Source organism: Falco punctatus, assembly GCF_963210335.1.
Source record: "Falco punctatus genome assembly, chromosome: 3".
Lineage (NCBI taxonomy): Eukaryota > Metazoa > Chordata > Aves > Falconiformes > Falconidae > Falco > Falco punctatus.
Genome location: NC_137582.1, coordinates 43,299,213 through 43,322,247, shown reverse-complemented (window position 1 = coordinate 43,322,247; position 23,035 = coordinate 43,299,213). Strand labels below are relative to the sequence as shown.

Genomic DNA, 23,035 nt, shown 5'->3' with positions numbered 1-23,035 from the left:
TGTCCTGTGTTTGGCTCTTAGCTGGCGGTCAAGGAGGGCTGTGTTCCCTATGCAAGGGCAACTGGTGGTGTATTGAGGGGGTCAGGGGCCCTGGTTTCCCCCAGACGTGGAGTTTCACAGGGACAGACAGGTAATGGATCTTCACGGCTTGCTGTGGCTACAGCATTTCCAGGCAGGACTGAAGCTGAGCAAAGCTGTCCCTTGCTCAGGTAGCAGGGACTGGGGGGGCATCGCAGCTGTGACCTGCATTTTTTCGAGTATGATGCACTGTGCTCTGGGCGCGTGGCCTGACGATGGAGCTCTTGCTCTGTAAGTCAACTGCTGTTCAGCTTTGTGGTATTCAGGCGCAGTTACAAAAGGAACAGTAAAACTTACTGTAAGATTTATTGCAGGGCCTAAGAAATTGTACGGATTTCCTAGAGGGTTCTGTGGATTAAAAAGTCAAAGCTGGTGACCAGCCATTGAATTCAACAGAAAAATGTTTGTTTTGAACAACAGGTTAAAAACTAGATTTCTCTCTATGTTAATGGTAATCCATCATTTCATAGAAATAGTTTCACAGTGTTTTTCTTTACCAGTTTGAGAGCAGGTGTTGGAAATTATCTCAGACTTCTGATTATTTTTTTGAACTTCTTAGTGTCTCCTGTACACTTGAAATACAACTTAAAGAAAAATACAATTTGCTGTCCCTATGTGTAACTTAGCTACAGGAAGAAAGCTGTTCCCTGGGGCCATTCCTGGTAAGAAGTGTAGTATAGTTCCAGCAGTCTCAAGTAAATTAAGTTCTCAAACTTTCAAGTAGTGAACTTGTGAGTGGTTAATGATATTGTAATGAGGTTTTGAAAAAGCTAGGGGACTAGCAGTTCCGTTGTCTCATTCTGTAGCAGTACTGTAGGATGGCAGGTTGATCAAAAAACACCAAGGTTTTGCAAGGTGGTAGCAGATGGCAGAGTATGTACACCTTGGAACAGAAGGGATGGCATTGACAGAATGACAACAGTGCTCAAGCCACTTGCGTAAGATGTATTCTTTGCCTCTTGAATGTTTCTTGCCCCGATGCTGAGTAGTCTGGACCACTGCAGGCTGCTTTGGACTTGCTGGTGGCAGGAATGATCTTGTGGACGCAACCCACTTATGCCAAGCTTTCAGCATAAGTAGCTAGGCAAAGCAGGGGTAAAAAGCACTTGGACAAGTAGAGAACGTTGTTTTGAGATATATTCCAGACCTTCGATCTTCCTAGCATTTCCACAGGGCACACCTACCTGCTCAAAAAGAGAGCACATTTTTTTCCACACGTGAACGCTGTAAGTGTACAGTGCTGCCGACAATGTTACTGGTGAACTTTCTCTGCTAAAATCCTGGGTAGTTTGTACACTCCAGCAGCAATGAGGTAGGTTTGCAAACGTTATGCCCATCTACAAGAAGGGCTGGAAGGAGGATCTGGCAAACTACAGGCCTCTCAGCCTGACCTTGGTGCTGAGGAAGGTTATGGAGCAGATTATCTTGCATACCATCATGTGGCACATGCAGGACAACCGGGGGATCATGGGACCTGCTGGAAAAGAAAGGCAGCTCATGCTTAACCACATCTCCTATGACAAGGTGACCCACTCAGTGGATGAGGGAAAGGCTGTGGATGTTGTCTCCCTAGACATCAGTAAAGTTTTGACACCATTTTCCACAGCGTTCTCCTGGAGAAGCTGGCTGCTTATGGCTTGGACAGGCATACTGTTCTCTGAGTAAAAAAAATATCTGGATGGCTGGGTTCAGAGTGGTGGTGACTGGAGTTAAACCCCATTGATGGCCAGTCACAAGTGGTGTTCCCCAGGGCTCAGTACTGGGGCCAGTCCTGTTTAATATTTTTATCAATGATCTGGGTGAGGTGTGCACCTTCAGTCAGTTTGCAGGTGACACCAAGCTGGGTGGGAGTGTTGATCTGCTTGAGGGCAGGAGGCTCTGCAGAGGGATCTGGACAGGCTGGACCGATGGGCTGAGGCCGAGTGCGTGAGGTTCAACAAGGCTCAGTGCCGGGTCCTGCACCTGGGTCACACCAACCCCACGCAGCGCTACAGGCTGGGGCAGAGCGGCTGGGAAGCTGCCCAGAGGAAAAGGCCCTGTGGGTGCTGGTCGACAGCCGGCTGAACGTGAGCCAGCAGTGTGCCCAGGTGGCCAGGAAGGCCAACAGCCCCCTGGCTTGTGTCAGAAACCGTGTGGCCAGCAGGACCAGGGCAGTGACCGTCCCCCTGCACTGGGCACTGGTGAGGCCGCCCCTCGAATGCCGTGTTCAGGTTTGGGCCCCTCACTGCAGGAGGGACATTGAGGGGCTGGAGCGTGTCCAGAGACGGGCAGCGAAGCTGGTGGAGGGGCTGGAGCACAAGGCTTATGAGGAGCGGCTGGGGGAGCTGGCATTTTGCCTGGAGAAAAGGAGGCTGCGGGTAGAAGACCTTACTGCTCTCTACAGCTACCTGAAAGGAGGCTGTAGCGGGGTGGAGGCAGGTGTCGTTCTCCCAAGTAACAAGCAACAGGACAAGAGGAAGTGGCCTCAAGTTGTGCCAGGGGAAGTTTAGACTGGACATGAAACATTTCTTCACCAGAAGGGTTATTAAGCACTGGAACAGGCTGCCCAGGGAAGTCACTGAGTCACCATGCCTGGAGGTATTTAAAAGATGCATAGACACAGTGCTTAGGGACATGGTTCAGTGGTGGACTTGGCAGTGCTAGGTTAAATAGTTGGGCTTGATGATCTTAAATGTCTTTTCCAACCCAAACGATTCCGTGATTTTAAGAACCCAAGCCAAGCTGCGGGCACGTCAGGGGTGCTGCTGCTTTCGGGCTCTCCCAAGCAGATAAAAGGTTTCACAGCCTCAGGCGGGGGCCCTGCAGGCCATTAATGCTTCTCCTGGCTCGGCACTTGGCAGAATTGCCATTTTTAAGCTGTTGTTTTCCTCACAACAGGCGTGGGGTGAGTTTTGCCGTTTGGTACCGACCATTTATGGCCAGGGTGTTGGTTGCGGGAGCTGAACGAGGGCAGTTCGTCTTTCAGCCGTGTGAAGTCCTTGGGTTTGGTCAGCTGTGTGCCAGGCGGGGGCCGGGACCCCGCGCTGCCCCGCCGCCCGCCGCAGGAGGAGGCGCGGCGCCCGGCCCGGCCGGCCCCCAGAGCCGCGGCGATGGCGGCGGGGCGCGAGCGGGCGGCGGGGCTCCTGCGGCAGCTGCAGCGCGCCGCGTGAGTGCGGGCGGGCGGGGGCGGCTGAGGGGGCCGCCGCCTCGGCCGGGGAACGGCAGGCGGCCTCCCCCCTGCGGCAGGCCCGGAGCCCGGTGGGGCCGCCGTTTATCTTCCCTTTATCGGCAGGTGCCGAAGCGGGGGCCGAGGCCGGCCGGCTGCCGCGTTTTACAAGTGAAAAGCAGCGATCTCGTCCTCGCTGGGGGTCTACCGGTGGCCCCTGCTCAGCGGTGGCCGCCAGGCTTACACACGGGCACTCCGCGGGCCAGCTGCCGGGACCTACCCGAGTTCTGCCGTCGGTGGGGCCCCCGCTGCCGGCCTTTCCCCCGGGTCCGGGGGAGCGGGCGGGCTCCGCAGCCAGGCCTCTCTGGGGTAGGGCACGATCAGCCGGTGCACAGGGGAGACCTACAGCCAAGGACAGATGGCATTTTTCTGGTTTAGTTTTCCCCTTTAACCATGCTTTTTTTTTTTTTTTTTTTGCTTTCTTTTTTCCCCCCCGTACCTTTTAACTAGATGTCGGTGCCCGAGCCATTGCCACACTTACTCCCAAGGTAAGACTTAATTTGTGTCACCACAATAGTTCTGTAGGAGACCATAGCCCAGTAGAGCTGTACTTACTGGTGTAACGTGGGCAGAGGGTGCAGGTAACGGGTAAGAAAGAGAACAGCATAACAGAGAAGGCAAGCTCTGACACTTCGCAACTGTACAATGATCGTGGCTGTTGTTGGAGAGCTTCACTGTTTCCATGTAAGCCAACACTAACGTATCCTGTCCCTCCCTCCCCTTACGGTGAGGCGAGTTGATCAGAAATTTGCTGTGTCTGCTGCTACTGTGGTCATCACCGAGCCATCTCAACTTTAGATCCGCTTTTGAGGAGAAAAATATGTATCTGTTATGTTAAAGAGAAACAGGAAGCTATATGGATAAAAAGGAGCTATTCACAGAGGTCTGCTTTGGCTTGGGCAATATAATCTCCCATAGGCTTTTTACACTGTCAGTCCTGAGAATGCAGTTCACTTAGGCCAGGGTTGTAGAGTAAGAGCAGGAGAGCTGTGCTGAGTGAACAAGTCACCCGGGAGGAATTTGTTTGCATTGACTGTAGGGAGGCTATTGGGAATAGCTGTGTGCTGGTCGGTTTCCAGATCCAATAAAAATTAGTATTTGGGACCATGATTTCAGCAATATGTAATTCTGAGTTGCTTGGTTTCACGTGCTTTGCTTAAGACAGTTTTTAAAGAATTACCATTACCATTTTACATACAGAAAAGCTATACATACATTCAGATACTTGTTTTGTCCAACACATAGAGCAAGACAATAGCACAGCAGAGAAATAGAATTTCATTCTACTTGTCTGCTTGATGACCTACTCAGTCAATTCAATCTAAGCCCTTTCTAAATAGAAGTCTTAGTTAAAACCCTCTCAAGTTTTAGGCAGCAATTGAGTCAATGATGTAGCAAGATGGTGTCAGTTCAGTTAAGTCTCTAAATAGTGGGAATTGATTTAACAGTGACTGTAGCAGAAAAAAAATGTTCATTGTGTTTCTTGGCAGTGTTCATGGAAATAGTGTAGGTTTTGAACTCAGTAAAATTCTTTCTGAAAGTTAGTTGGCTCAAGAATATAATAGCAGGGCATCTATTATACTATCAGAAAGCAAGAGGGTAAATTGCTGGGGCATGTCCTTAGCCTGTCAGATTGCTGACTGAGAATACAGCAGACGCCAACACCAGGAGAGGTCAAACACGTACAGCCTAGCAAGAGATGGCAATGAAAGAGCTGATAGCAGCTGGCCTGGGCTTGAATGGAAAGTGCATAAAGGATTTTAATACATCTATCTGTTAATGTTGTGGGTCAGTGCTTCAGTGCACCCTAGAGCTCTGTAAGACTCATTATCATGGCTTCATTCATTGGATCTGAATCCAAATCACATATTTTCAATTAATATAGCAGACAGAAGGCATGACTTCAGCAGGAAGAGTAGAATGCTTCATCTGATCTTTTCTTGAAGAAGAATGAACTGTTTGGTTGATGCAGTTTGTTTCACTTTGTGGCAAAATCAGGATATGCATGAAATTGAGAGTTTTGTCGTAATTCACGTAAGAATGACATGGCAGAGAGGATATGGCTGAAACGCTATCCTTATTTAGTAGAAGAGAGAAGGTATTTATAAAGTTGATAATGACTCATTGATTCTTACTCAAACACTTTATTATTAGCAATGCATATTAGTTTCTTAGTTTTCAAGCAAGCAATTCAGTTTTTCCTGCAAGTTCAGCACTAGGCAGAAGTAAAAAGAAGTGTAAACACCTGTTAGTATTACTCTCGCATACAAAAGTAGTTTTCTGTCTGGGTGTCTGGAGGCTGTCTCATGGATTCATCTTAAAAGTTGTTCTGAAGGTTGTGGTGTAGCCCCTACACATTTGTAACACCTCTCAACCTGTATGTAGCAGCCCATATGCTCAGCAGATACTCAGTTGTACTTAGTAGGTGTTGTTCTGTTCGTTGCAGACTGCAAACAAGCTTCATGCAAACTTTCTGCTAACTTACTTGGTTTTTATAGGAAAGAATTAATTCTTGAACAAAGGATTCATACTTGCTTTGCTGAATTGCAAATGAAGTACTTGGATCTTTAATCTCACAAACAACAAGGGATGAAATGGGCAACTGTTACCCAGCCAAGCCAGGATGACCTGTGCAAATGTATTGGTGATTTTAAAAGAAAAGGAATCTGTCAGCTCTAGTATTGAGGTACTGATTGAAGTCGCTTTTTATTTCCTAATTTTACTGTTTCATTTCCTTTCCAGTCCCTGAACGGCCTATCCTGGGAGATACAGACTATGCATTTGAGGTAGATTTAATAATAAAATATATTTGATTTAAAAGTAGTAGTTTTGTGTACTTCCAAATATGGCAATTAACAAATATTTACATTAGTAAATATTTATACTTCACTTTTGACAGCTTGAGACTAGATGCCATTTCTCCATTTTTCCTGAGAAAATACTTTAGGTGGTGGTGGTGTTTGTTTGTTTGGGGCTTTTGTTGTTTTTTTTTTGTTTGGTTTTTGTTGGTTTTCTTTTTGTAGATGGCCATTTCGAACATCCGATATGGACAAGGAGTTACTAAGGAGATTGGCATGGTAAGCTTCCATAGTTAAGCCCCTCACTGGTGAAAAGTTATTTTCTAAAGGGCTGCTGCTGCTATTGATCCATTTTATAAGGGAAAGCTTACGTATGGTGTGTCTGAATCTCCACTGCTTTGTAGTGTGTAGTCATATATGCCAGTGTAAAGTGTCTGGAAAACACTGTTGGGTAAAGAATAGAATCGTGTTATGTCACTGTTGCTGTGGTATAAGTGACTGCATCAAGTGCAGCTTAGTGGATAGTTAAATTGATCATTGATGAATTGCCAGGATTTCGCAACAGTATTTTTCTCTGACAAGGAATTTAATTGAAAAAATTTTGAATCTCAAGATCACTTTTTTCTCTTAAAATGCTCAATAAAATGAATCAGACTTTCTATTATATTAGGTGAATATTCATTTTGCACTGTTAAAAGTATAGAATTTTTGTTTCAGCAGTCTGAGTACATTGTTCCAGTTTGCCCTTATCATTGTTTTTTTCATTTATCATTTTTTACCTGTCTTGGCTTTTATGACATTAACAGTTCTCTCTTTTATTTGCAAATTTATAAAGTAAATTAGTAGTCTGATAGTAAATTAAGTTAGGCAGAACATCTGTCTTCAAACAGCATTAGGGTTATTGAATTGCAAGTATGTATAGCTATTGTGACAATTTAGCAAAGGTTAGAATGTAGTATTATTTTTCTTTTTTGCCACCTTATTTTGATTTTTCATCAATAAATAAATATTCAATATTAATTTTTCAGGATTTTAATACATGCTTTGGTAGGCAGTTAGGGGAGACCTAATTTGTGGAAAAGCCTTTTTTGTGTCACAGGAATTGTGTAGGAAAAAATATTTCAAAAAAAATACTTTACATTTTGCTGTAATCTTAAGTGGTTCCACATGGTTTTCATTTGTTCAACATCTTTATCATTAGTTTTCTTCTACCATAAGACTTCAGCTATGTAAGTTTGGCAGCTTTATACTTTATGCTGTTTTCAGCATCCTATATGTATGTGGTTAAGCCTCTTTTTCTGTAGCTGATTCAAAATTTTCAAAATTTTTACATACATACAAAAAAGTTTCAAAAATTTTACAATAGCCATCTATTTTTAGGTTGGTTTTTTTATTATTATTAAATGGTTCCATTGATTTAGATTAGTATTTAAATAGTTGAGTGTATGATTTCATACCAGTTGGTGTTTTTTTAATTTCATTGTTATTTTAGGACCTGCAGAATCTTGGTGCTAGAAAAGTTTGTTTGATGACAGACAAAAACCTCTCCCAACTCCCTCCTGTAAACGCAGTATTGAATTCCTTGGCAAAATATGGTATAAACTTTCAGATGTATGATAATGTCCGGGTGGAGCCAACAGACCAAAGGTACTTCTTCTGACAGTGTGCTTCTCCAAGTAGTGCGTAGGCTTTTACAGCATGCTGTATGGCTGTTAAACACCTCCTTGTGACCTGTGCAATCATCTTAATAGTTAATTTGTCTGTGTGCTGTTTTTCTCCATACTAATTGGGAACCTGTTCTTATTTTCCAAGTTTCCTGGACGCCATTCAATTTGCTAAAAAGGGGGAGTTTGATGCCTATGTTGCTGTTGGAGGTGGGTCTGTAATGGACACCTGTAAAGCTGCTAACCTGTATGCATCCAGCCCTACATCAGACTTCTTGGATTATGTCAATGCTCCTATTGGGAAAGGGAAGCCTGTCACTGTGCCCCTCAAGCCACTTATTGCAGGTGAAGCAGGAAGTGTGTGTGGAGAGCGAGGGCTAGAAGGGGAGTCATTCTACGCTCTGTATGATACTTCTACTGAAATCAATTTACCACAACTGTTTCAACTTCCTTTGGGCTTACCTTTCTGGTTGTATTCAGCAGCAATTTTGCTGTTTACTTCAGTAGTAAAATCACAGGTTTTGTCATTAGTTTCTTGTTTAGCTGGGTTTGACTCCTTTTTACTGAGAAAAGAGATCAAAGTAGCTGTTTCTGGTTGACCTGTTGGCTTCAAATCAGGGATACCGTCAAGATTTCCTGGGTCCTGAAGTTTTGGTGGCGTTACTTTTGTGGTTTTGTTTATTCCTTTTGCAATACTATGTATTACTTACAATTTTTTGTTATTCCCATTCTTCCTTTTAAGTTCCTACAACAGCTGGAACTGGAAGCGAAACCACTGGTGTTGCCATTTTTGACTTCAAAGAACTAAAAGTAAAAACCGGTGAGGTTTGGTGTGGGGTTTTTTATGTCTGTTATTCAAGACTTGCTTTTCCAATGTCTCTGTTATTTCCCTGCCTTGAAAGAAGGGGATACTGCATATCATTTCAGGTGTCATTTTGTTTGATTCAACTGCTGTGGGCAAATTTGAAGAGCTTAAAGGTTTCCTCCTTGAATTAAATTTATAGCATATTAACATAATGAAATGCCTATGTAATACACTGGATTATAGTTTGAAGTCAAAACAGGAAACTAAAAACTTTCAAGTCCTTAAATGGCAGAAAATGTTAATTGCAAAGGAAATTTCTATTTACATTCAGGGTCAACCAACTGTTCCTTATTTCCTCTGTATTTTTCTTTCTGCTTTTAAGACTTCTGTTTCTTTGTTGTGTAATTGCAACCAAATGTTCCTTTTCCTGACTTTTGAAACCTCAGGCCTAAGACACTGTGCAAGTGAGGGGCACGGTCTTCCTTTGGCCTTTTCATCCCAGGCAAATAAAGATTAAGGCTAAAATGTCATCTTGAGCTTCATAGTTGTTCTGTGGTTTTACTTCTAAACATGTGGATTTTATATGCCAAACAGTCTACAGTACTTGGGACACAAATGGGCGTGCTAAGGAGTTCTGACCATAGCTCAGAGTTTTCTAGTCTGTATGTAGTCAGTCAGTCTGTGCCTGTCTCTCTCAAAGCTATGTCTGTGCTCCCTTAACCAAAATACAAAGGCACAGTTATTACAGATGCTGAAGACAGCAATTAGCAATAGCAATTGATTGTAGACACAAACCAGTCTTGCCCTCTGATTGTTCACAGATGATACAAATCTAATAATACTGTTGCAGATGCCATTCAGCACAGACAGTTTGCAAGTATAGGTTGCTCAGGGAGGGTTACAAATGAAGAGAGAACATTGTCTGGTATAATTCACTTCAGGCAAAAGTCTCAAATCATACAACTCTCAGACTTTATCATCAGGAAGACTTATGTTCACAGATACTTCTTACTCTCCCTTCTCTCTCTTTGCTTTTATCTTCATAGTTTCAAATCATTTCCCCTCATTATTGTTATGTTTTGAACATTACACTTGTCCTATTTTGTTGCAAAAACTCTTTAACTCGTTTTCCTCACATATTGCAGGTATTGCTTCAAGAGCCATTAAGCCAACACTGGGCATCATTGATCCTTTACACACACTGTCTATGCCTGAGCGAATAGTTGCCAACAGTGGCTTTGATGTGCTTTGGTGAGTTTTCTGTGTGGGCTGCTACTTGAATTTATTAAATTTTGTATTTTTTACTATGTTGATTGTAGAAAAAATATATTTTAGGAGCAGAAAAGGATAATGTTTTTTCTCCCTTTCCTGGTCTTGTTAAGGTGGTTTCTGTTACACTTTCCTTTTACTTAATTGCACTACCACCCCTCAGAATATATGGAAACAAATCACTCATTTGCAGAAATTTTAAAGTTTTTGCAGAGCACTGGAGAAACAGTTTGCTTCCAGGTTGGTTGTCAGGGAAGAGAGTCCAGATGTCCTTTTTTAAGAGGTCATGTAGATGATTAATTACAATTGTGACAGCATTAGCATGTCTCACAGACATGGCAGAGAATAGATTTCTGTTTCAGAGAACAAGGATTTTCTAATAAAAGCAACGATGTGTCAACAAAAATTTGTGAAGGCTTATGGGGTGCTGGCAGGTCTTAGCCCAGTTATGACCATCTTTGGAACCTCTCTCATAATTTGTTTTCCACTTGGCCCAGAATTTTCTCATCTTAAACCTTCAGCTTTTAACTGCACAAAATGCATGGAAGTTTCTATTCCGACGGCCAAAGCTTACTTTGCTTCTGGGTGCTGTGTGTATTAAAGTAATAGATGTATAATGAAACTGTGTGATTTCTCAAGTTTGGTGAAGTATCCTGAATTGCGGTGTCTGTAATGGAATAGAGGCATTTGTTTATAAGTGAAAATGGTTTGTCTGTAGTTTGTACTCTAAATGTAGCAATGTAGGCAGTGCCCCTTCTTTATGTGGTCAGATTCACAAGTATCTGGGAGGTGAGACTGTTGGCAGTTCCACTTAGCTTAAATATCATACTCCTGATTTTTAAAGGTCAATACCTCTAGAAGAAAGGTAGCTTACAATGATTCCAGTGCTGAAGCCACTTACGGTTCCTGTACTAGAGAAAGGAAATGCACTCATTGCAGATGTACAGTGCTCTTCTGTCAAAAGCATTGCACACCGAGATGCCAGTTCATCCAACGTAACTTTAAGTGTGGTGTGAGCTGATAGATTGTGACTATTTGGATTGCCTTCTGTATGTTTGTTCAAGAATGAAGTGCTCTGGAGGTGCCCATCCAGCATTCTGCCAGTTGTCTACAGGATTGTATTTCTATTTGCAGCAATTGTTAAAACACCAGAAGTACATAAAAAGAACCTGCATTCAGAGGACAGCAGGGCAGTAAAATGGAGCTCTCCCACTTAAATGATTTGGATTTTAATCTTTCTTTTAGCCATGCTCTGGAATCATACACAGCTCTTCCTTACAACATGCGCAGTCCCTGCCCTTCAAATCCAATCAACCGACCAGCTTACCAAGGCAGCAACCCCATCAGTGATGTCTGGGCTCTTCATGCTCTGCGCATTGTGGCTAAATATTTGAAAAGGTAATACCTTTAACAGCCACCTGCCTTGCAGTATGTTCAGTCTTCAGTGCCCAAAAAGGGATGCTTAGAAGAACTTGAATTTTAAGCTAAGAAAACAACTACATTAAACCTTCATTTTCGACCCTTCTTTAGGATTTATATAATTAAAAGCAAAATTTTTTCAAATAAAACTGAAAGTAAAACTAGGGTTACTAGGTTGTCTTGAGGAGGTAGGTTTTTAATACTTCTGTGAATATTTTGTAAGTCTTCAGTTAAAGGTACTTCAAGCTGCTCAGTTAATATGGGAGTAGCATTCACATATTTTTTTCAAGAATCCCCTTTCTATGACACAGTATAAGGGGAATATGTAACAAAATTGACAAAATACTGTGGGTATAATTTCTGTGACCTTCAGTGTAAGTTAAGATCCTTACACATCCATCAAGAGGGTAACCACATGCACTTACGAATGTGCAAAAGTATGCATTTACTGAAAACTAGTTAATATTTAGAAGACCTTCGATTTAGATTAAGTTTTGACTTAACTAGGAGTTAGTTTTGATCCCTGCCAATAAAGTTGTAGCCTGTGTATAGCTGTTGTATACCATGTTCACTTCTGGTAAAAATCAGTGTGGGTTTTTTTTGTAAAAAAAATCGCTATAGTACCTAGCTAGTCAAAGTAGTTGTTTATTGTTCCTGTGGAATCTATTCATGGGACTTTTTCTCTGTGTTGTCAATACTACACAAGCAATCTGATGCATAGAAAGGCAAGGAACCCTGTTCTCTTCCTGCACAGGTGGTGGGGTCCAGACCACCACCTAACAAGATGGTGAGAAAGCTTGAGTGATCTTGGAGGCATACATAGGATTGCCAAAGTTCCTAAGCAGAATTGTTCAAACCACCACTGAGGTGAATATGGCTAAATTCACTCTTTGTACTCAGTTTTTTGAAAATTGAAAGGAAACTTGCCCTTCACTGGACCAGTTTGATCTACTTACTGATCCAGAAGCAGGATTGTTCTCTGATTGAAGTGTGACTTGATCCTATTCCCAGCATTTTTATCTCAGCTTATCATAGAGGTTTTGGTTATATTTGTCCATAAAGAAGCCCTCTCTCCCTTCTCCATCCTGAATTACCAATGTTTGTGAATTCACTGGTACCATTTTCTCCGTGGTGCACAGAGCCATCAGAAGTCCCGAAGACCATGAAGCAAGAGCCAAGATGCACCTAGCAAGTGCTTTTGCTGGTATTGGCTTTGGCAATGCTGGTGTTCATCTCTGGTGAGTACAGAAACTTATTAACTCAATCTGAGGTCAGCTTCTAGATACTGTTTGTTTCAGATTGTCAAAGATGTCTCTGCCTTTGTTGCTGCATATATAGTAAGACATCGTAGCCTGGCCTGTGATGCAGGGGGAGCCATATGTTGTGAGAAATTGATGGACTCTTGGCATTTATGTGTATGAGGATTGTGTGCTGTGACTTGTGATACTCAAATCCAAACATGTAAAAATTACAAAACATGGTTGTCTTTACCTTCCTTGATAGTAAAAATCAGTCAGGAAAAAAATACCCCAATAGCAATGGCATTTAAAATGTTGGATTTCTTGCCAGCTGTTGTGCAGTGAGACAGCAGTAAAGTAATCTTCTGCCATTCCTGAACTGATGCAGTGGTCTGTAAGTTTGTCTGTGGGGCAGGCATTCAGCAGGCTGAAATAAGCTGTGATTAATATTGCAAGGTAATATGGTTTCATGTGGGTGAAAATCTCAGAGAAGCAAAGCCTAAGCCTGAATTATGTGGAGAAGTTCTTAGCAGCCATTCTTTTCAGAGACATTCCTTTTCCTTTGTTTGAGAAAATCTACTCTTTAATTATACATTAACATTAATGTTTATTTTTCTCAAGATGTGTGATCAGGTTGGGATGCAGATTAGGTGCAGAGGGATGAAGATTGTCTGTACCTAATGTCCGTATCATACCTGTACCTAAATACCTTCTGAGTATCTGTATCTAAGAGTACAGTATACAGTAAGCATACAGAAGACTGACTACACAAGGGACTGAACACAAATTTTCCAAATACTGGGATTGCTGCCCTAACCACTTTCTCTCTACGTTCTGTTCCAGCCATGGAATGTCTTACCCTATTTCTGGTTTGGTGAAAACTTATAAACCAAAGGATTATAATGTGGATCACTCCTTAGTGGTAAAATTTGGTTTATCTTTGTTTTGTATTATGCATTTCAGTTCTCTGTTATTTCACATTAATGAGTGTTGAAGTTGAAGTACCTGTCCTGTTGATGTGATTTTATTCTTTTTTTCTTCTTTTTTTCCCCAGCCACATGGCCTTTCTGTGGTGCTGACATCCCCAGCAGTGTTTGCTTTCACGGCACAGATACATCCTGAGCGGCACTTGGAAGCTGCAGAGATACTAGGTAGAAATCTCTATGGATACAACTTACTCATACAAATGGAATTCTTTCCAAAATGTCTTTGGGAGGAAAAAAAGAAGTGTGCGCAAGCAATCGTAGTTGGTTGTTGCAAGGGTTTTAAGTTTAAAAGAACAAGATTCTGGAGTCTGAGTTACACATAATGCAAACTTAGCTAGAATAATGCTAAATTTTGATATTGGATGACGTGGTTAGAGAAGCAAGCTGGAGAAGCCGCGTTCTTGGCTAGAAAACTGGACAGCTGAAATTAGCTGTAGGTCTGTTATGAATCAGGAGAAAGTAGCTGTGATTGGCATCTCTCTTGGTGCTGTATGGAAAGTAGTTATTTTAGATACCATAAAACAAACAAGTACTCAGGTGCATCTGCTAGCTAAAAGGAAGCATTTTGCCTAACAAATCCCCTGCTGTGGCAATGAATTAGGATAGAGTGATGTTCTGAATCACTCCTGCTCTTTTTCTGTGACACACAGCTGTGGGTTTTGGTCTTTCTAATGTAGGCCTAAGCTTGTTTGTAGATGTTGGAATTTCTCAGTGGCTGATGTCAAGGGAAAGCACGGAGCAGCTATTCTGTGGATACATCTGTGATGGCTGGGAAGTGGGTTAAGGAACAAAGTGGCCTTTTTTGCTGCTTAGCAGAATGGAAGTAAATGCTCAAGCTGACAGCTCATTTAAAGGTTACCTTTTCATACAGTGCTTTATCTGTGCAACCCATCACTGGAAGGTGTCCTAGAGAAAGGTTACCTCTTCACTGCACCCCCAGCATGACTGTGTAATAAACTGGCTTTCAGTCATGTAAACTTGGAGCTGTTAGCAATCTAGCTGTGACAGCATGGCTCTGCAGTGGGCTAATTTATTTATATCTAAGGGCAGGTTTTTTGTCTGCTCTAGACTGTTGTAGCTAAACTGCTGCTAATACCCATGCTCGCTAATGAGCAATCACAGTCACATGCACAGCAGTGTAGAGAGTAGACAGAAAGTGGTTAGGGCAACTCCCTTGGTATTTGGAAGATCTGTGTTCAGTCCCTTGTATGGTCAGCCTTCTGTATCCAAGTCAAAGCAATCCAGTCACATGTGTGTCTTCCTTGTGTAAGTAATTGAAAGCATTGTGGGTTTCAAGAAGGCATGGGACTGTTATATAAACAATTAAAATATCACAATGTTTTAAAGACAATGTAAAATAACATGGTCAGAACTACACTGGGGGAAAATTCCGTTTATTTTATAAATGTTGGCTATGAGGTTGTTCAGCCTTCCTCTGAAGTATGCAGTCCTGCCTGTGGTCAGAAGCAGAACACAAACCTAGTTAGAATCATATACTAAGCAATAAAATGTCTGTGTTCCTACAGCAATAACCTGCAACTCAAAGTAGACTTAAAAAAATGTTTCTGGATAACTGGCCAACACAGCATATCAGAATTTGAACTCTGGCTCCTTGATTTTAAAACAAGTGGTTGGAAAGCAGTTCCTTTAGGTTTTGTGGTATGAACTGCTGCCATACATTCTGTTTTTAAAAGTTCAGGTAATTTTCTCAATAGAAATTTTAGCTACATTATTGTCTGCCTTGTTGTAAAGGGACTCTGCTGAAAACATGTCACATGGAATTGAATTTTTTAATTCCCATCTGGGGTGTTTACTTCTGATTCCAATCCAGAATCCAACTGACTACAGTAGCTAATTCAAATCTGTCATGTTGCCAAATGCAATGACTAAGAAGGTATTCTGTGACGTGAAGCAGATTACTAAATAGTTGTGTTGTGTGTATGTACAGCCGTGAATTTGGGTACAGCCAGAAAAATCTTAATACCTCCCTGGGTAGATTCTTAAACAGTTGAAATAGGTATGCGTGTAGGCAGAAATTTTCTAAGTACAATAAAAGACTGATGGACTGATGTATACTAGGTTGAGCCAGAAGAAAGTACTGGAACTACAGCAATATTTTAAAACTGTCCTTCGCATTTCACTGTCCTTTTTTTCCCCTCCTCCCTTTCCCTTTTACTTTACTATCTGAAGATACTGGATTTATGTTACACCTCTGCAGCAAAACTTAGGATAAACTCAGACTGCGTGGCATAGTCCGAGTAGCGTAAGACTTTGTACAAGACTTTGTCATACCTTATTTATCAATTTCTCCCAGACATTATCTACTAACAGGACTGCCAGTCTTACTACCCAGGTATCTAAACTCCTCAAATTATTTTCTCTGTCTCCTGTTCACTTAAGCCTCTCTGAATGTTACGCTGAACTGCATGAGGATCACAGAAAATATTTTTCCTGTAGCTATGTTGTGCTCTTACTCATTTCTCAGTATGGCACTTGGACCTAGCATAGTTCTGGTGTAACATCATTGAAGTTACATGGAAAACAAATTTAGCTCAGCTTACTTTGAAAAGAGATGATAAGGAGGAACCTGTGTCTTCTATCTGGACATGTTTTTATTGTTACTTCTAATAAGTCCTGACCATTCACTGAAGCAGGGGAAATATTGGTAATCTTTCATTTTATAATGATGCTTTCATTACTGTTCAGTAGATGTTTCAAAGATACCAGTTCCTCCACAAGTCAGAACATATTCAAATAGAATTAAGTTTAAGATTTATTTATCCCCTTGAACACTGCCCTGCCATCTCCTGTCGTTCTCAGCCTGTGTGCTCTAGTAGTCTCTCAATGTGTAATTGAACAGAATAGTCAGTGGTTTCCATGTCCTCTAGATGTCAGCAAACTCAAGGCCTTAAAATAAAGTTAGCATTTGGCTCACTGTCCATAAAAATAAATACCATTGATGTTCATGCATTAGGTTCTTTCCTCCCAGCAGTTAGTCAGACTGAAAAGTGCTTCTCCCTGTAAGCACAGGGGGAAAGGAAGTTAATTTCATGTGGCAGTTAGTCTTTCTGGCAGCAGTTACCTGCTTCTCCTGATCTTGTTTTACTTCACCTTTTACAGACTATTCCAACTGTAAAATGAAGACTGATTCCTCTTTTTACTTCATGTTGCTTTTAGGGCAGTGACTGTTATGTATGGTTATGTATTCAGCTGATATTATGATTAAATTAAGTCCAGAACAGGCTTCCTCTGCTCTCTCCACCCTACAGTCAAGGCATTATGTCTTATTTTAGGAGCTGACATCCGCACTGCCAGAATCAAAGATGCGGGGTTTATTTTGGCAGACACACTCCGGAAATTCCTATTTGATCTGAATGTTGATGATGGCTTAGCTGCAATTGGTTATTCTAAAGCAGACATCCCTGCATTAGTCAAAGGCACTCTGCCTCAGGTAAGATAGAAAGCAAACCAGGGGTTTTTGTCAAATAAAATAGAACAGATTTTTGAAAAAAGAGAAGTGTTTCTTTTCAAGCAAGTATTTTTTCTAGCCCTACATGAAAACAATTAAAATGGATAAAATTATGGCTATTCAACTGTATTTTGTTTCTCTGCATGGTTTAGGTTTTTCTTTTCAGTGAGATGGAGTGTATGTTGCAGTCTGTTCTTCACATGGATTCAAAAAGAATGGCTAGGTGTTTGGGTTTTTTAAATGTCACATTTTTAAAAAAGAGGATGTTTTTCACAGGCCTTTGATCTTTGTTGAAGACACTGACTGCTTTTTCATAACTGTCTCTGTTAATTCTATATGCAGAATGGATTATAGGTGAAGCCGTAGTGCCAAGTGCTATCTGGTAGGAATGATTGAGCTCAGTTTGCATTAAACTTTTCCATATTGAGAAGCTGCACTTTTCTTCCCAGATGGCTTTTTTGTTCCATTGACTCCCATCAGAATTTGAAATAAGGTCCCCCAGGATGATACAGATTAAACTTATAATACTCTTTATTGTTTCAGTGCTCACAAAGACACTGCAAAAAGCAACACACCACTCTAAAAGCAAAATCCAGTGTCTTCCTTCTAAAAAGACAGTTTGATTCATATGCTGTGGACTGCTCTGACTCCTTAGTATTTATTTCCGCTGAGTAGCAAGGGAAATATACTACGGAGAAAATGAAAATTTTGTAGGCTGAAAGGTTATTTGCTTTTTACAACAGTACCTCTTACCATGTCTAGCTTTCCTCATTCATAAATCTCAGAGCAACTTACAACAGAAAGTAAATATTAATATTGCTGTTTTATACCTGAGAAAATGACACAAAGGCGCAACTTTAGGATCACTCACAACAGAGCAGTGGCGAAGCCAGAAATAAAACAAAGATCTCTGAGTGCCCATCAAATAGGTTATGGATGTAAATTGTAACAGGGCACTTTGGAGGGTTGTGTTAGTAAATATGTTCCTTTAAAACAATTGGGTTTGGGCCATCACAAACACAACATATTGTTGAAGGCATGTTTTGCATAGTTGCCGGACGGGGAAGGTTCTTCACCCAAAGATACCGAGGGGGGGGTTGTTTTTTAGTTTAGCTCAAATTGACTTTTAATTTGTTTAGTGTTGTCTCATAGCATTGATGATTAATTGCATTGTGTAAAATGAGGTGACCTAATATTTTCTCAAACCTCATTTTTGTATGTGAGATGTAACATGATGAAAATGTATTAGTCTTCCTTAATAGTCCATTATTAGCCACAGAGGTAGTCCATACAGTTTAATCTTTGGTATATTTTTTTCTTTTCGTCTTGCAATAGGCTTTCTTTGGAATACAGCACTGACCCATTCATGCTGGCAATGCAGTGTGGTACAGTGGTGATAGCACTAATAAGCATGTAGAGTGTATCCACACTGTGAAGTCCAGGCTGCAGGAAAACAAAACTAATCTACTCTAACTGACAGGATGTGGGGTAGGAACTCCGTTGGGACAAACATCTGTGCTTGAATTTAAAACAGAATTTTATTCGCCTTTCTAAGTGAGTGTACTGAAATTGATCCTATTTACAGACAGTAGTGAGTCTAGCAAAGAAAATGCTGTTCCAGGGTCTAAGGTGGCTGGGCCTGTGATGATGTTTGAGGGGAGATAGGGAGGACTGAAAATAAGAGATAGCGGAAGGGCTGTTCTCTAGCCCAGCCACCCCCTGCAGACATCCCAGAGACGGCTACAATGAGGCTGAACCACTGATGAGCCCAGAGATGCTCATTTTTGGCAGAAGACAAGAATGCACTGAGTCAGACTGAGGGAGCCAGGGCTTTGCTGTCTGGGCACCAGCAAATATCAGCAGGCTTGTGCAGAGGGAGTGCTGGTGCCTCTGTCAAAGCATACAGGAGGAGCATCCAGGTGCAGCCTTCTGTCAATACAGCTGGGAAATGCTACAGTCTGTCAGGGTGATCATCTGTCAGTCTGTGTGACTTTACAGGTGACTCTGTCTACTTCTGTGCACAGGGCTGCAAAAGTCTAATTTGGTCCAGAGTGGCCTGATATAAGCCTGATGAATTTGTTGAGTACTTGAGCACTGAGTTGTTATGTTTGCATTTTGTGAATCTGAAAAAAACAACATATTTTTGCTGTAGTACTGTTTGAATTTTCCATTTGGTTTCAAAACTGCATAGAAAAATCTTAGCCTTTTCTTTAGCTGGATCTGTGTGCGTAGCAGCACTGGTCAGGGATGGGGAAGGAGGTGTCATTGGGTTGCTACTGCTGCACCAGCAAAGCTTCTCATGTAGGTAAAGTTATGCACACTAAGCAGCACTTTTCAGACTCATCACAAGCCATGCTACCCATGCTGATCATGATTATGAACTGTGACTATCTCACAGCTGACTTCCTCACCCTGACTTCCTCAGCCTGCTAGACCAATATTTCACATGTTAAGTTCACAGTGTGGTGGCCTCTCTTGCTGTGTAACCACATCCAGCCCATCCACAAATCGCAGCCCCTTGGACTGAGAGGGAAGTGGAGTGGCTGCAGCATTGCACTGCAGTGTTGTGCTGGGCAGCAGTGTGTGCTCTGCTCAGGAGGGCATCTGAGCTGAGCCTCCCACAGAGGCAGGGGGCTGGAGGAGCCCCTTCCCCAGCATCTCACTCAGTGTGTGAGGCAAGGCCCCTAACAACTGACATCTGCTGGGAAAAAGGTGGGGGGGGAAATTTAGAGCTTTTACTGGGACAGCCTCTTCCACAAAGGAGATGTTGAAACAGGTTGTAGCCACGTTCATCTAAATATGTGTTCCTGTTGTAGGCCTCACCTCTGTCTTTGCAGGTGTTTGTAACTTTCTCTAATCTTTCAATAAACGTTTAAGTCATTGATTGTTGAAAGTGTAAAAGTACTAATCATAACCAGTATGAATGAGTACATTAACTTTAGGCCCTTTCAGCTGAGTTTTTCTGCAGTAACTGAATACCTACACTAATACAGCTCCTCATCCTCAGTAGCACGGGGCATTTCTGAATTGCCAGCCCTGCCTTTGTGGTTATTTTGTCAAACAGAGCAGTGAAGCATATACCCAAGTTTTGTTTCAGCCAGTGGGACTTCAGCACACAAAAATTCTGTTGAATCACCATCAAAATGAAGACCAACCACAACTAAGTTGTATTCCGATTCCAGTGTGTTTGTAAGCAGTTTCACTACCATACCTTGCTGTGTTTCTTTTTTGAAGTTTGAGTTGCAAGCACTGCTTATTATCTCCATCTACAGCAGTTCCTGGACTTTGAGAGATGTTGGATTTTGAAAATCTCAGTCCCTAAAAACTGAACTAGTTCCAATGCTGGCAAATGGGTTTTAAAATGGACTGTATTCCCAGGATAATATCCTCCAGTGTACTGACATCTGTGACTGACAAGCCCCGTGTTTGAAGTATTTGACTGCAACTGAACTACGTTCTAATTTTGCTTCTCTGTGTTTAATTATAGGCAATTTAAACTAATGTATTCTTGAAAGTACTGTACAGTTGATGATGCTTCAAACCTTAATTACTCCATTACTTATTTGCAAAACCTTGTTGTTCTTTGTGAAGGATGTTAGTACAAAGGCACATAGTTCAGCTACTGTTTGATTAATTATATTGACAACCTTCTGTAATCCTTTTTTTTTTTTTTTTTTTTTTTAAATGTTGCAGGAGAGAGTGACTAAACTATCACCACGGCCCCAAACAGAAGAAGACTTATCTGCCCTCTTTGAGGCTTCCATGAAGCTTTATTAGCTCAAACATTTTGTTCTGAAAAGTGTGCTCTATTCTGACACAAAGGTGATTTCTTATAGATACAGGGCTGAATTTGTTTAGAGAATGAAAGAACTTGGGTACCTTTGACTTCTGTTCCATTGTACACTGTCAAAAGGTCAAGTAATTAATCTTCAACTAAATGGTGCTTTGAAATGAAGGCTTGACTGTGGATTTTTCTTGCTTGGTAGTCAGCAGTGTTAAATTGCTTAAAAGTTTCAGGAGATTTCTTGCTTTAGTGAAGGCTTTCTTGTGTTTTAGAGGTGGTCAAAGGTGGAAAAATGTTTTAAAGGATATTCCAAACCATTTTTCAAATTATGTTTTTTTATTTAAATTGTCCATGATTTTGTTTTAAAAAGTTATGTTATTTAAAAAATAATTGAGGTAATTTTTAATTAGGGAGGGGGAGTCCCCTGAAGACAATGACACCTTAATGTATTCTGTTCCACTTTATCATCTTTTTACCATATAGCTTTGCTAAGAAGGCAGTTGAACTGGGGTACTTTTTTGTTGTTAGGTTAAGAAAAAACCTACACACTTCATACATGTTTGGAAAAGGCTTTCTGAAAGTTTGATTTGGGTTAAAATTTTGACATTTATCATCCAAGACTTATCTCTCCTCTTTAAGACCTATAGGAAGAGCAAAACCAGAGTAAAGCATGGTCACATGCTCAATGGAACCACGTAACAGCAAGACATCATGCATCATGGTCATTTTGTCTCTGTAGAGGCAATGGCTCCCTTTTCCTGCTGCATTCTGCTGGAAGGAAGCTGCCATCAACTGTGTCTTGCTTCTCTGTGAAGCAATCACTTCTGCTGAGCTCCTGCAGGTGCTGTCACTCAGAGTGCAGCCACCAGCTTAAGGAAGTGGCAGTGTGCTGTGGTTCAGTATTAAAAAGTGGTGGTGTAGCATATGGCTGCACAGTGCCCCACTGGGAGCTCTGGTTAAATGTGGGAATGAGTGTGCATGTTCAGAGCAGTTAACCAGCTCGTTAACTCAGTTGACAAAGGGAAGTGGGAAAGGGAGAAATGAAACAAAAATTTTAATACTATTTTTCTTTTTTTTAAAAGTGGTCATGGTTGTATGTATAGCTCATTTAAATCATGTTGGACCCTTTCAGCATCTGATTCCTGCAGCTACCTCAGCACAATCAAATGTGAGAACCACCCCATAACCCCTGGTGTGCTTATTTCTTTCTGCTTGGGAGGGAGCATTTTTCAATCACCCTGCTGAAGTAGAAGGCTCAAACTTACACCTTTGTGTTCTTGTGTTTGTCTAATAAAGCTAGTGCTGTCCTAGAATCTGAGGACAGATGTGTACTGGATATTGACACTGGATCTGGTTTAATGCCCTTAAAATAGGTGGATGGGTAGTGGTTGAAGACTGGAGATCTTGTTTTTAACCACAGAATGTGTTTAGTGGCCATAGGAACTGCACTGTCAGTATGCCTCAGCCTGTGCTAGGATACACTTTTGATTTCCACGTCCTTCTAAATTTTCTCTGCTGAAGAAGAACCTCTGTTACAAAGGCTGATGTAATAGCAAGGAGTGAGGGATTCACTTTGTTGTATTGTGCAAAGGTGCCATGTTCGGAAAAAAACTTGTGTCAAACCCTTTTGTATAATCTTTTGGCCTGTTTCATCTTTCCACTCCTGTCTTTTTCCAGACTGTGGTTGCAGTACAGAGTCCTGAAGAGAGAATCTTTTTTCCAGGAGCCTAATTCATGGAAGCCATGCTGTCTGGGGAGAATATGCTTTCTGGGGAACTCAACAGCATGTGGGTTTCACCACTGCAGCAGAGCACTTTGTTGAGCTAGTTAGAAAGGTAGGGTATTTCCTTCCAGCGTACCTTTTATTTGCCATTTATGGCAGTATGGCAGTTATTAGAGCCTGCATTTTCAACTGACAGAACCTTGCACTTAACTTCCTATACCAGGTAACCGGAGTGCTTGCTAGATTTTAAATTAAGCCTCACACCTCCCTCTGATACAGTAGGGTTTATCTGTATTTTATAGATGAGACAAAGGGTTTGATATAATACCTAACCCAACATAAGCAGATGGTGCTGTAAGAAGGGTCGTTTCTGTTTTCCACACCCTTTTGGCAGCATCAGGATCTTTGACTGGCTTAAACTGGTTATGAAATCTCACTCACAGACGTCAGCTACACAAGTGTTCTCCCACCACCAATTATTAGTTACTAGTGGAAATTTTCTGAGGAAACATCAAGGGAGCTCAAGTCGCCCCACAGTGCTGTCTTTCAAATAGTGATGGTGTGACAGGGAGTCACACCCTGGCTCCTGTGCAATGG

The 23,035-nt window shown here is 41.6% G+C and overlaps 1 protein-coding gene across 4 annotated transcripts; it reads left to right on the top strand.

Moving 5' to 3' along the window:
* Window positions 1-1,314: 1,314 nt before the first annotated feature.
* On the top strand, window positions 1,315-20,886 carry ADHFE1 (alcohol dehydrogenase iron containing 1). Of its 4 annotated transcripts, none has more exons than XM_080380454.1 (14): window positions 1,315-2,962; window positions 3,734-3,771; window positions 6,026-6,069; window positions 6,307-6,360; window positions 7,574-7,728; window positions 7,894-8,090; window positions 8,488-8,565; window positions 9,696-9,801; window positions 11,065-11,217; window positions 12,378-12,476; window positions 13,320-13,398; window positions 13,531-13,627; window positions 16,756-16,913; window positions 20,625-20,886. In XM_080380454.1, the coding sequence occupies exons 4-14, from the start codon at window positions 6,307-6,309 to the stop codon at window positions 20,706-20,708; spliced, it is 1,260 nt and encodes a 419-aa protein (XP_080236580.1). In that variant the 5' UTR covers window positions 1,315-2,962; window positions 3,734-3,771; window positions 6,026-6,069; the 3' UTR covers window positions 20,709-20,886. The 4 variants fall into 4 exon arrangements, with proteins under 4 accessions (XP_080236580.1, XP_080236581.1, XP_080236578.1 ...); XM_080380452.1 differs by lacking the exon at window positions 1,315-2,962 and adding an exon at window positions 3,014-3,223; XM_080380455.1 differs by lacking the exons at window positions 1,315-2,962; window positions 16,756-16,913 and adding an exon at window positions 3,013-3,223.
* The last annotated feature ends 2,149 nt before the right edge of the window (window positions 20,887-23,035 follow it).